General features: G+C 54.0%; 1 protein-coding gene across 1 annotated transcript in view; it reads right to left on the reverse strand.

Moving 5' to 3' along the window:
• GALNT16 (polypeptide N-acetylgalactosaminyltransferase 16) overlaps window positions 1–11,098 on the reverse strand; it is a 32,718-nt gene extending 21,620 nt beyond the window's left edge. The window contains 7 exon segments of the mRNA XM_077767215.1: window positions 1–89; window positions 1,996–2,117; window positions 4,512–4,577; window positions 5,213–5,280; window positions 6,183–6,281; window positions 9,826–9,983; window positions 11,078–11,098. The exon segment at window positions 1–89 is cut by the window's left edge and continues 20 nt beyond it. Of these exon segments, the coding sequence (XP_077623341.1) occupies window positions 1–89; window positions 1,996–2,117; window positions 4,512–4,577; window positions 5,213–5,280; window positions 6,183–6,281; window positions 9,826–9,983; window positions 11,078–11,098 (623 nt within the window).
• Window positions 11,099–13,747: the final 2,649 nt, after the last annotated feature.

The following is a 13,747-nucleotide window of genomic DNA, read 5'->3' on the forward strand; positions in this document are numbered from 1 at the left end:
CCTCCGCGGAGATCAGCAGATGCAGCAAGGTAGGCAAAATTATCCAGACTGATGACATCAATGATGGGGCTCACCACGCGGGTGTGATCCTAGGCGAGGAACGAGAGATGGCATGAGGCCAGGGGCTCTGTGAAGAAAGGCCCAGCTGCCTGCTCTCTGCGGCGTGAGGCACTCAGCCCTTCCTACAGGACATGTCAGGTTCTTGGGAGCCTGTCCTGTGACACCACATCCAGGCTCCTGGAAGGTCCCACCTGGGTCCCATGGGCACAATGCTCTTCCAGCCTCTTCTTCTCACACCATGGTGAGCTCTGCTGGGATCTCACCTCCTCAAGGAAGCCCTGCCTGATTGCCACAGGCTGAGGATTTCTTCCTCTTTGGAGCTGTTCTCACAATTACAGTCCAGACAATTCTCGGGGCGTTGAATCACGTAGATCTTCTGTTATTGGTGTGAACTGTTGTTCTATTAACTGCCATCCACTTTTGTAAATGTTTGCGTTGTCTTCCCAACCGGGCCACCTGCAGCTTGAGGGCAGGGACTCCGCGGTCCCTTTGCAACCTGGGTGTCACTCTCTCATGCCACTTCCACTTCAAGGATACCCTCATCCTCCTGGACACAAATCCACCTCCATTGGTGGGTAATGTCAGTTTTACCCAAGTTTTTTTTTTGGGGGGGTGCGTAGTGGTGTTGGTGGATTATGTCATACACTTTGTGCAAAACTATCACCTGTCATCAGCCTTCTCTCTCCCTCCACGGAGGGACACAGAACACAGCCTCTTCTCTCCCCGCACGCTACGCGGGCCCTCAGGCGGTCACTTCCCATCCCCCTCTCCCAGTCCTGACAACCACCAATCTCCTTTCTATTTCTATGGCTTTGCTTTATTCTAGACATTTCCTATCAGTGGAATCATATCATACGTGGCCTTTTGTGACCTGCTTCTCTCACTTATGGAAACATTTTTATCCTTTTTGAGACATGTATCAGCACTTCATTCTTTTTTACGGCTGAGCAATATCCTACTGTATGGTCACCTCACTATTACTCACCCATTCATCAGTTGACAGGATATGGGCTGTTTCCACAGTTTGGCTATTCTGAATAATACTGCTCTGAACACTCCTGTGCAAGTTTTTGCGTGAAGTATGTTTTCATTTCTCTTGGGTATATGCCCGGCAGCGGGAAGGGTCCTCTGGCAACTCCATGTGTCATCTTTTGAGGAACTGCCAGACTGTTTTTCCAAAGTGGCTGCACCATTTCACCTTCTCACCAGCACGGAGTGAAAAGGCTCCTAGTTCTCCATACCGTCCCCGGCACCTGTTACTGTCCATCCTTCGGTTACAGCCACCCTGTAGGTATCAAGTGCTGTCTGACTATGGTTTTGACTTGCATTTCCCTCAAGTCTTGATAATGTTGAGCTTTCTTTCTTTCTTTGAGCATCTTTTCATGTGCTTGTTGGCCACTTGTGTATCTGCCTTGAAGAAATGTCCATTCAAATCTTTTGCCCATGTCTAAGTTGGGTTGTCTTTTTATGGTTGATGTGTAATCACCTCATCCTATGCTCCATCTGTCCCACCCTTGCCATTCTAGTGAACAGCTGGCACGTGGTAAGGGTGCCCTGCCCTCACCTCTCCTTGAAAACACCACCCCCCTTCCTTCCTTCTCAGGCTTCCCAGCCTTGACCCACAGAGGTCCCCTGCCCCAGCACAGGACCCGCCTCCCCCAGCAGGAAAACAACACCATCCGGAATAGGAGCTTCATAGCTCACTCAAGCTCTCATCCAAATGAATTCTCACAACAACCCTGTGAGACAAATATTATAATTACCCCCATTTTCAGAGGAGAAAGCTCGATAACATGAAGTCATTCTGGAGGAGGCAGACCCCTTAGGCCCCTACTCTGCCTGTCCAACTTCAAAGGTTGTTCACACGCCCTCATGCCAAGAACATGGCGGGCACGTCCCAAGAGACAGAGATCCCATAGGGACTGATGGACTCACCTCCTTTACCCGCTGTAGCATAGGCTGCAGCCACTCGGTGTTCACTTCGCAGTGGCTGTCCAGAAAGGTGAGGACAGCAGCTGTGGCCACATCGGCCCCACGGACTCGGGACCGGATCAGCCCTGCGATGGGAATGGACACGGGTTGGTACTGGGACTGGGCCATCCCTACAGTCCCTCCAAAGTCTCAGGGCTCTGCACTCCTCAAGGGACAAGGTTTCCTCGTGTTACTGTGTTGGATGTTTACTTTGTATTCATTTATTTCCTTCCTCTCTCTCCTTTCTCTCATCCACCTATCAACCATCGTTACTCAAGGTCATTCTCTGAGCGCCCTCCATGTCCCAGACACTGTTCTGGGCTCTGGGGACACACTGATGCACAGTCAGTTTAGCGAATGCCAAGTACAATAAAGTGTGTTTTAGTAGAAACCAAAACTCTTTCCCCCCTAACCCCAGAGACTTCAAGGCAGTCCCCTTCAGTTGCACCATTGTGTGTGACATGGATAGAATCTTCTAGACTAAGACAAGCCCGAGTTTAATGGCCCCTTCATTCACCTTAAGCATGTCATTTAACCTCTCCAAGCCTTGGTTTTCTTGTCTAGAAGTTTCAGAGAGATTAATCCCTGCCTGTCCAGGAGAGTGCTTGGTGCCTAGGATGCCTACACATGCTAGAGTCTGCACTGCTCCACCTGCCCCCCCACCCCCAACAGTCTTGCCAATGGCTCGCCAACTGTCAAAGAATGGCCTTGCTTCTGACAGCTCCCTGGTCAGGGCTGGGGACTGTTACTGGCCAGGAGAGAGAGGGCCCAGCTAGCGCTGCCCACAGAACGGCCACTGGCACCCTGTGAGCTGTGAAGATGGCAGGCCTCCTCTCTAAGAGCTCAGATTGGAGAGATTTCCCCGGCCACACCTCTGCCCTGTACTTGGCCTCTTCCATCTGACTATCTATCTGTGCAAAAATCCATCTGCCCCTTCCTTCCACTCCATAGCAAGTTAGAAAGAACTTGATTAAAAGTTTACACCTGTGTTGGGCACATTCCCCAGGAAACAATATATTCCTAGGCCTAAAGGTACCTACAGCCCGGTACTTGGTAGAACCTTCTCTCTGGCCTCTTCTTTTTTTAAAAATAATTTTTTTTATGTTTATTTATTTTTGAGACAGAGAGAAACAGAGCATGAGCGTGGGAGGGGCAGAGAGAGAGGGAGACACTGAATCTGAAGCAGGCTCCAGGCCCTGAGCTGTCAGCACAGACCCTGATGTGGGGCTTGAACCCACAAACTGTGAGATCAGGACCTGAGCTGAAGTAGGATGCTTAACCAACTGGGCTACCCAGGCGCCCCATCTCTGGCCTCTTCCATGCTAGTTAGAAGATCTCCTTAGTCTGATGGGTCTTTCTTAATTACACCTCTCACATCTCTCTATCTCTCTCTCTAACCTTTAGTGGCCCCCTCCTACCTGCCTTATCAAGTCGAAATGCCTTTCTCTGGCTTTGAAGGTCCGCTTCCATCTATCCTCACTCCACCACTTTCCCTGCTGACCAGGCCCAGACTTTCCCTGGCAGGGAGGAGGTGAGGGACGTTAAGGGTGGTGTCCCTCCTCCAGGTTGGAATTCTGGCTCCATTACCCCGGACACATTACTGAACCTTTTAAGCAAAACAGGAACAGCGGGCTGTTATGTGGAGCGAATGTGAGAACGCAGGCAGGCAACGTGGATGTCTGCCGTGGGTGAGGGCTCAGGAAGAGGGCTGTTAGCATCACATGCGTACCACTGCCTCACCAAAGCCTGTGCCTGCAGCGTCCTCCAGCCCGGACTGCCCTGCCCGTTCCTGCGCCCCTAACTCACAACGCCCTCACCCAGTCAAGGCCCAGTCCCTGCTACCTCCCCTCTCCTGTGGTTCCACATAATCTACCTCCACATAATCATGATCAGCATGTCCCTGCAGTAGATTCTGACTCCTTGGCCTTACAGTAAGCTCTCTGAGGGCAAGGACCACGTTTTTTTTTCTTTTTTTCTTTTTATAGTTTATTGTCAAGTTGGTTTCCGTATAACACCCAGCGCTCATCCTANAGGGATCATGTTTTATACTTCAAAAGAACTATAAAGTGCCTCTTAGAGGGCCATGTACAATCCTATGTGCTCCAAACCCCCTCTGGATTGGAAGTGAGGTTACATCTGCCTGATATTGCCCTTTGACTTCTCAAACCATTTCCACAGGGCCTATCACATTTAATCCTTACAGCAGCCCTGCAAGGCAGGAAGGGTACTATTATTGACCCTAGTTTTCAGAAGAGACAACCAAAGCAGCCAGGAGTAGAGCAACTCGCCTTCAGTCATGCTGTGGCAGGGGCTGGCCTGGGAGAGCAGAAGGAAGCGTCTTCCCACACGGCTTGCGCCTGGCCCCCCGGAATGCGGCAGGAGCACGCCGGCCTAGTGTGACATGGTCAGAAGGGAGTGGGGAGGTGTGAGGGTCTAGGCCAAAACAGGTCTGTGGTGACACCTTGGGTTCGAGAACCTACCTTCCCGCCGATCATTGCGCAGGCACTTGACCTTGGGGATCCTGGTCAGGAGCAGACAGTCCTCAGCTGAAGGTGAGGAGAGGGAAGCAAGCTCATTCAGATATGGGGCATCAGGCCACGAGGGGTTTGGTCGCCCCTGGAACTGCCCAGAAGGTGCCCCCTGGCAAGCCAGGGAAGGGGCTGGGGCTGGGGAGGCATGCGGGAGCATGGTCATCTCTAATGGCCAAAGGATTGCCCTGTGCCCCACTCCCAGGCCTGACGGAGGGATACCTGTACTCATGGGATTGCCCCCAGGGGGCGCCAGAGAGCACTAGTAGGTCACTGGGCCAACAGCAGCGTAGCCACACGGCAGTTGTAATAACAAGGGATGCTGCTGCTGTTGTTTCAATTGTTTAAAAAATGTCATCTCAGTGGTGTCCCATCAAAACAACAGCTCCCTGGGATGCCTGGCTGGCTCCGTCGGAAGTCTGAGCCCCACTTTGGGTGGAGGGATGACTTAAATCAACTTTAAAAAACAGAACAAAACAAAACACCATGCTTTCCCCTCCTTTGGCACCTGGGAGCTGAGTCAGGGAGGGCACCCAGAAAAGACCGAAGATGTGGTTGGGGGCAGAGGTCTGCCCGTGATGTCCAGGGTGACCTCCGGAGTGCTTGCATCCACATTCGGGGCAAGGAGCAAAAAGCAGAACATGGAAACTTACGATCTGAACTGAAGTCATCCACTAAAATGATCTCCTGGATGAGGCTGGCTGGAGTTCGGTTCAGGACACTGGAGCGATGGGGACAGAGGAGCCTGGATTCAGGGGCCACCTTCCATCTACCCCTCTTTGCCACAGAGCTCCCCCATCACCCAGCTCAGGGGCCAGCACACTGGCCACCGGCTGCTGCTTGCAAACCTTCCAGACCCTGATCAGTGGCTGAGGAGTACTGTGTTCCTCAGGCTCTTCCGAGGACCCGGCCGCACCTGCTGCCTGGACCTGGAGGTGCCGGGGACCTGTGCCAGGTGGGTTGTAGAAACCGCTTCAGTGTAGACACGACCCGTAGCTGCCCTGACTGCTTAGGCTTAACAAGCTCTGCCCCGGAGGCAATACACAGCTGGGCCCCAAACTGCCTGCCTAGCAGGCTAGCAAGTCTCCTTCTGGCCTGATGGGTTTCCCTTCCTTCCCACCGTCCCTCTTCTTCCTCCACTCCCTGGGGAAAAGACACCCATGCTTTTTTAACCCCTGGAATACCACTGCGCAATCCTTTCCAAATCCTATTTTCATTAAAGAAATGGGGTGAGTCGGAGTTAAACTGGACCACAGGGCCAAGGTTAGGAGGACAGGGGGGCACCTCCCTCTGAATCGTTGACAGATGCCTACTGGGCTGCCATCCATGCACTTGAGGCTTCATGTCCACCCTGCCTCCCTTGGCTCCTGACCCTAGAATTTTTACCCCTGTCCTGGGGACCTGACATTGTGTTTGTGCGTCCCTGTATCAGTTGGATTTCTGGGGTCTCCCAGTCCCAGCTTCTCAGAAGGATAGGATTCCCCGTCCCAGTGGCCAGAGCCTTTGTGCTGCCTGGCCCAGCACCTTGTCTCAATGTGCACCCCCATACCCGGAGCTTGGCAGGTCTCGCTGAAGCCTCGGGGAGCAGCACCACGGAGAGGAGGGTCCCCAGGGGCGGCTTACCTCTTCACCGTGCGCAGGAGGGTGGAGCGGGCCTCATTGTGGAAGGTGATGATGACGCTGGTGGCCAGCAGGTCCGCGGAGTAGGACACAGAGGGGCAACTGAGAATAGAGCGCGGAGGTCAGAGGACACTGTGAGAGCATCCTCAGGGCGGGCTTGAGGCTTCTCTCTGCCCCCCGGAATACTCTGTGGATCAGAAAGGCCAGCCAAAGCCAGGGGAAGCCACAGGTTGGGGTACCTGCCCAGACCCGGTCACCTTTGCCAAAGACCTAGAACTAAAGTGTTTAGGAGGGCTCTGGCCCCACTGTGGATGGACACGCTCCAGGCCCAGACTGGGGCCAGCAGTCAGAACTCCCTGCCTGATGGGGACAGACAAAATGGGGGAGAGGAGGGAGCAGCCTCTGTTTTGTGTCTGGCACCTGTAGCTTCTTTCTCCTGGCTCACGACCTTTGTAGGATCTGGAGAGGAATCACCCCCATTCTGCCCGCATGTGACTCCCCTCTTCTTATTGCCCAATACCCATAGGAGGCCGGTGAGACTGCGCAGGGGACCAGCCTCCCTCCTCCTGGGCCCTGGACTCCTGGAGCAAACAAAAGCCTCTGAGAAGACACCACAAACAGCTCCTGCCACCCCGCTCCCTCCTCCCCATGGCTCTGGGCTCCCCATCTCTGGCTCACACAACATTTTTAGCCATTGGCTTCTCCCTCCTCAGGAAAAGGAATTAAAACAATCATTCCTGCCAGCCTTCATCCCTGTCGCTTCTGTGGACGCTTTTCTTCATGTTCCTGGGGCCGGTGGGAAGGCAGCTGGGTTTCATGGCAATCTTCTTTATTACAATTGCTCTCTGACTATTCCAGCAGTGACTATTTTTTTATTCCAGCATTCATTTCACTGACAGCAGCTTACAGCCGAATTCCCAGGACCGTTTCCTGCCCCGCAGAGCAGGCTGGGTCAGACAGGAAGGAGTTCCACCAGCCTGGGACCCTCATGGGAGGAATCCCGAGAGGCTTTAAAATAATTCTCCTCGAGAAGTAGTGTGGGGAGTAGGAGGGGTGGAGGGGTAGGGAGACTCACCCCTGCCCCCCTGAGAAGCCAGGCTTCCCAAGTGTCTCTTCCCAGAGGCATGTGGGTTTGAGGGTGGGGGTGGGCTTGGCCTGCTGAGCTGGGGAATGCCGGAAGGAGCAGCCATCTCCTGGGTGCCCGGTCCCCCAGCACTGACCTCTAGGGGCCCAGGTCTCTGACTGTGAACCCTAACTATCCTGTGCCCAGGAAGGAGAGAATCTGTGCCCATTCTTCACCTGTAAGTGGCCAACCTCCCCATACCCCATCTGGAGGGTGGACTTGACCTCCTCCCCACCTGCCCTCTCTAACCCTTTCTACTCTGCATTTCGCTGGGATTTAAAAACATTTTTTTAATGTTTATTTATTTTTCGAGACAGATAGAGTAGGACCAGGGGCGGGGGAGAGAGAGAAGGGGATAGAGGATCCAAAGCAGGTTCTGAATCGACAGCAGAGAGCCCGATGTGGGGCTCGAATCCACAAACTGTGACATCATGACCTGACCAAAGGTGGATGCTTAACTGACTGAGCCACCCAGGCGCTCCTCTCTGGGGTTTTTAACTATGATGATGGGGATTAATACGGTTCCCAAGAGCCAAGAGCCTCTGAAGAGGTTTGTTCTGTGCCTGTGTGTTGAGTTCTGGGCTGGTGGGGTTTTCTTTGTGATGCTGGTAGGTCTGTCCTGCCTGGTCTCTCTGCTCCCCTTGAGGGGGGCTGCCTAGATGGAGGCTGGACTAAGACCTAGCCTGACAGTTGCAGTCTGGAGGGCCAGGAGAAGAGCGTGGCTCACCCCAGCACTCTCCCCCTACACACACACACACACACACACACACGCACGAGCTCCCACGCACATGCACCTGATCCGAACTCGGGCTTCCGGGAGGGCCAGCAGCAGCCCTGGGGCAGGTGGGGAGGCTGGCCTCACCAACCCACCCCTGCCTTAGATTTGAAGAGTCTCATTTTAAAACACACATTGTCGCAAGAGGAACTCCTCCTTTACATTCTGCAATGAACACCTGAGAAGGTGAGGGGTGGGGGCTTGGTGGGAGGGAGGGTAGAGGTGATCCAGGCTAACCCTCGGTCAGTCCAGAGATTTGGGTCTGCAGAACCTCTAGGCCTTGGGCTCTAGGTTGGCCTTGGCCACGGCTGCCAGGAAAGGTCTCCAGGTGGAGCTGTGTGGACATGGCCTCGTAGGCCCCACAGCACAGCGGGACCCTGAGAAAGAGCTTCTGAGACCTGAGCTGACCACTGGACCTGGGTGGGGGTCTTCCCAAGTAGCAAGATTATTGCCCTATTTGGTAGCACGAGTTTCTGGAGGCTGGCAGTGCTGGGGTTCCTGGACTGTGAGCACAGTTTGGGGTGCCCCCAACTGCATATCCATCTCACTCTGACGGGCTGCGAGCACACTGGACTTCAGGCACACCTTCATGACTGATAAGGAAGGTGCTGGAAGCATGTCCCCTGCGGCACCCTCACTTCATACACCTTTCATGCTGCGAAGTAGCTGCTTCAGAAAGAAAAACAATGTTGACCCATGTCACCCTCCCCTCCCCTCAAATCAGGACCAGCCCGGCACTTAGGACACAGCTAGGTCAGCCCAGCCCATACTGGTCACGCAACACTGCAAGCACTAACAGGCCCTCACTGACCTGTCTGCACAGAGGAAGCCCCCAAACCAGCCTGGGTTGGCAAGGAGCCTTCCCCGGAGGAGAGGACACTGAGGGGAGTCATGAAGGTGCAGGGGAGTGGGGAGGGGATTCAGGTAGAGGAAACAGCGTGTGCCTAGACAGGGAGAGGGCCAGGGAGGTATCAGACATGAAGTGCTAGGGGACAAGGAACAGAGGCTTGGGGTCAGCAGGGGTGGCTTGCACTTCAGGGTGAGGAGCTCAGACCGTTCCCATAGGGGAAGGCGGGAAGAGGGGGCTGGAGGTGGTGACTATAATCTAGACAGGACACATCAAAGGCCTGAGCCACTAAGGGGGGGCTTGATGACTTGCCCAAGGTCATCCCACTGTGTGGAATCAGAGCGAGAATCATCACGGAAGGTGACCTGGGTCTGCTCTGGGGCCTCTCCCACCTACCGCACTGGCAGAGCCGAGAGCAAGGTCGGGAAGCGTTTCTCTGAGCTGCCTCGGAGGTGGGACAGCAGAGCGGGAAGAGGAGAAGGGAAGGGATGCGATGGGGGCACAGCACTCTACTGCTTGCACAGTGCGGGCCGGTTGGTGGCCCCTCTTCACTTTGGGCACCGCCAGCAGGCTTGCCCACCCCCTCAGACCTCCCTGCGGTCCCCAGGCAGGTGCCTCTCACTGGCACTCTGGACTGAGGTGCTGAGGGGCCTCCCTGGCCCCCGCTGAGTCTCCTTGACCTTCTCAGGCCCTCAGGAGGTCAGCGAAACAGAAAAGTCAGGGAAACAACTGAGGGTGAAGGTTTGAGTATCTCAGTGACTAGATTGGGTTACTGAGTCTCCTGAGTGTCTGAGGAAATCTTTCTCATTTTGTAAACCCACGTGACCAAAAGGAAACAAGCCAAGTGTTGTTGGGCCCTCCCTCCACCTTTCTTTCTCCATTGGCACAACGGAGGCCATACCTGTAATGGCGGGTGTCCCGGATGGGCCGATCTGGGCTCAGCTTGTCACTCTCTAGCTGGTTGAAGGCATGCTGCCTGTAAGGGTCCTCTCCAGCCTTCAGCTGCTTGGCTGCCAGGTATGCCTTCTCGTCAAAGCCTCTGGAGGGTGTTCCTGTCACCTGAGACAAAGGTCGGCATCAGAGACGTCCCAGGCAGGAGCAGAAAGCAGCCGCTGTGTGGTAAGTACTTACTACTAGCCCGGAGCTAACTGCATTGCCTCGTTTGTACCTTATCCCAACTCTGTGAGCAGGAGATCGTTATTTCCCCCATTGTACAGACAAGGAAACTGAGGTTCAAGAAGTTAAAAACGGTACCCCTATGTGTACAGGGAGCCTATGGGACCTCTCTGTACTTTTTGCTCAATTTTGTGTACCGATAACTACTCTAAAAAAAAATGAAGTCTATTATTATTTTTTGAAACCCAAGGTCAGAGCTTGGGTTTGAATCCAAGTTCTGGATTCAAACTGGTTGTTCTGACTCTGAAGGTCATTCTCTTGAGCAGTGCTCTTTGCTGGATTTGGAGAAGGTGACTCCCAAGATGAGGGGTCCTGAGGGGACCACCAAACAAGCTGGAGGTTGCCTGACCCTGGGCTCCGCATGTAGGAAGTGCCTAATCAGTAAAACGCAGGGAGCGTGGACAGGCTGCTGCACTGTGAAGACAAGCAGGCTCCTCCGGGCTAGAGCCAGAGCTGTTAGAATGCAAACGCAATGATGTATCTTCTTGGGGACTCGCACCTGCTGCTGAAATAGCCCCACGTCAGAGCTGCTGGCTCACTGGTGCTAAGTTTGGGGGGGAGTGATGGATGACAGATGCCATAGCCCAGCCTCTCTCCTCTGAGCCACACCCCATTGTGTGCTCCCAAAGTCCCCCCATGAAAGACCTGGGGGAAAGACACATCTGAGATGAATGGATAGATAGATGGATCCTGACATCTCATTATTTTAACCAAACTGCTGGCCGGATGTTTCCCAGGATGCCTTGAAATATCACGGACTGTGAGGCATCCCAACTGCAACCCTTCTGCCTGACCAGCAGCCTGGGTGGGAGCTGTGGGCCCCCAGCGGCAGCAGGAAGGTGGGTGAGGATTTGTCCATACATAGACCCTCTGCATGAAGACCCTGTCACAGGTCTAGCCCTAGAGAGATGGTCCTGGGAAGGCAGCTGGACCTGGGGAAGAGGAGACCGAGATGTCAAGTAAGGCTGAGAACATACACAGTGGCCCAGGGCCTCCATGTTCCCCTGGGAGCTTAGCCCCTGATCTCACCAGACAGGGCTGCAGAAGGTTCCAGGGGGTAAGTGTCTCCATCAGGGCTGCCACCCTGTATTGCTCTGGCCTCCAGCTGCTTCATGTCCCAGGAGCCAGTCCCTGAGTCCCCTCAGGTCAGAGCCAGTGAGGGAGGTTTCCTCATTTCCACTGGGCCCAGCCCCACGTGACACACAGGTGCTCAGGATGGTGACCACAGCTGCAGCACTGCAGTGTTTGGAGTGGGTGCCAGGCCAGGGACTGGACAGACGTGGCACAGCCCCCCTGGGCTGGAAATCCACTTCTGGAAGGAAGGAAGGAGGGAAGGAGAGGGCAAGGGAGACTGTTCTGACTTGAATCCTGGATTGCTAGAAGGTTGTCCAATTTTGAGAGTGAACACGAGAGGTCCTCTGTGTCCTTCCCACCCGGGAGAAGGTTGGGTGCTAACCCTCCAGGCACAGGTCAGAGAAATGGAAAGCAGCCTCCAGCTGATGGCCGAGGTAAAATAAAAGAAAAACTGCAGAAAGCTCCCAGAGGGAGAGGATGCCACTTTATTATCCTACGAGTCAACTGTGGGAAAGAACCGTGTTTATTTATTTAGGACTTCTGTCCACTCTGCGGGCTCAGGAAACCTCTGAGCCCTCATCCCACACTCACCCATCACCCAGTAAACACTGATGGAGAGTGGCCCATCTACCAGGCACTGGGACACCCTCTGCAAGTTCCAAGGCCCATCTGATCGTTCATTCATTCAAGAGTGCTTGAATCCACTCCCTCCTTCATCCAGCCGCTCATTCATCCAGCAGAGCTCCGCTGGGCACTCCTGTGTGCCAGAAGGAAGAAATCCTTCCCCTGTCCCCAGCCAGCTGCCTTCCTGCCTTAGAGAATGTTGTGGAAGAGCATGGGCTCAGTCCTTTCAGGGCCTCAAAACTAAGCTGGACATCCGCAAAGGTGTCCTGAAACGCCTGCTGCTCCCTCAGCAGACCCATAGCATCTGATGCTTCGACCATCCTCCAGGGTTAGACCCTTCCCTTGTGAGCCACCTTGGGAAGAAGGGTGCTGTGGAAATACGGTCCCTGCTCCTTCCCAGAGGTCTTAGCTCTGCTTTCACGTTGACCCAGCATCTCTGGGGCTGGAAGCTGAAACCTTAGTAGGCCCTGAGTCAGCCAAAGTGGAGTAGACACTGTGGAAGGGTAGGATGTGACCTTGGTGGGGCTTTAATTTCCTCTATCCAGCGCCTCCTCGGCCTTACCCAGCAGACACCACCCAGAAGTCTTCTACCTGGAATCTAACCCCCGTTCACATGCCCACACCCACAGCTCATTTCCTTTGGCCCTCTTCTTTGATCTTGAGACTTGCAGACCTTTGAATGTCCCGTGGATACCTCTAACCCAACACCTTGAAACAAACTCTTTGCTGATCACCAAAACTGCTGTTTCTCCTGCTTCGTGTTTTGCAGAGGTGGGCAGGGCTGACATCCTGGTCCTCCACGTAACATATCCAGGGGTCATCCCTGATGTGTCCCCCTTGATGCTCCACAGCCTGCTTGAGACCCCTACTCTGGGCACCCACAGAGGTGTCCTGTGGGCATACCACTAGTGCTAAATCAACAAATATTTCCTGAAAGTCTGGTATGTGCAGACACTGTGGAAGAGGCTGGGAAGATAGAAATCAATACAAAGCAGTATGGACCCTGGAAGAGAAATCTAGGAGTCCAGATAGATCACCCCTCCTTGCTCCCCAGCCCCATGCCAGACATGGCCATGGAAGACGATGAAGAGATCCCCACCCTCAGCTTCAGATCACAGGTAGCTGGAGAACGGGCCAAGGAACTCCATCCCACCCCAGCCCTAGCTGGCACAGTCCAGAGATGGTGCATGCATCATGGACTGGTGACCAGCGAATGCTATTCCCCTTCTCCCCTCTTCTAAAGGGTAAGTGTGTAGCTGTTCTCCTATTTTCCCACCCACACTGCTTACTAAGCAAGCTGGCGAGGGGTAAATGCATCCTTTGGCTCTAGGTTGCAGGACTATGAGGAGCTATATCTGGATCAGCCCGAGAGACCCAAGATCCTGGGCTTGGAGCCAGTTGGAGCCTCTGGATGGGAGGCGCACTGCTGCCCTTTCTGGAAGGGACCAAGGCACTTGGAGCTGTTTGTGGAATTCCTGTATCACGTGGCACTGATGTCTGTGCTTTCCTTCTCTTTCCTTTCCACTAGATGGTGAGCTCCCCACCTTTGGGCTCCCAGTACCTGGCGCATAGTAGGTACTGAGTGGATATCTGCCGAATAAAGGAATGAATGCATGAATGAACGTGTATTCTGCTTATTTTATCTGTTTGACTGCTTCTCCCCAGAATATAAGCTTCACAGGGGCAGGGATCATCGTCTGTTTTGTTTAGTGCTGGATCCCCAAACCCAGAACAGTGCCTGTGTGATGGTAGGCTTCAAAATCAATGGCTAATGAACACATGAGTGATGAGCTGTCATGACCTGACTCATCCCCCTTCCCCCCCCCACACGCGTACTTGGCTAACACATTACTTAGAACTGAGATGGATCAGAGTCGGTGGCAGGGTAGTTTCTGCTGGCCTTGGGGATTTCCTTCCCACTCCCATCTCCTGGTGGGGCTGTTAATCGC

This window comes from Crocuta crocuta, unplaced genomic scaffold (genome assembly GCF_008692635.1).
Source record: "Crocuta crocuta isolate KB4526 unplaced genomic scaffold, BGI_CrCroc_1.0 scaffold55, whole genome shotgun sequence".
NCBI classification, from domain to species: domain Eukaryota; kingdom Metazoa; phylum Chordata; class Mammalia; order Carnivora; family Hyaenidae; genus Crocuta; species Crocuta crocuta.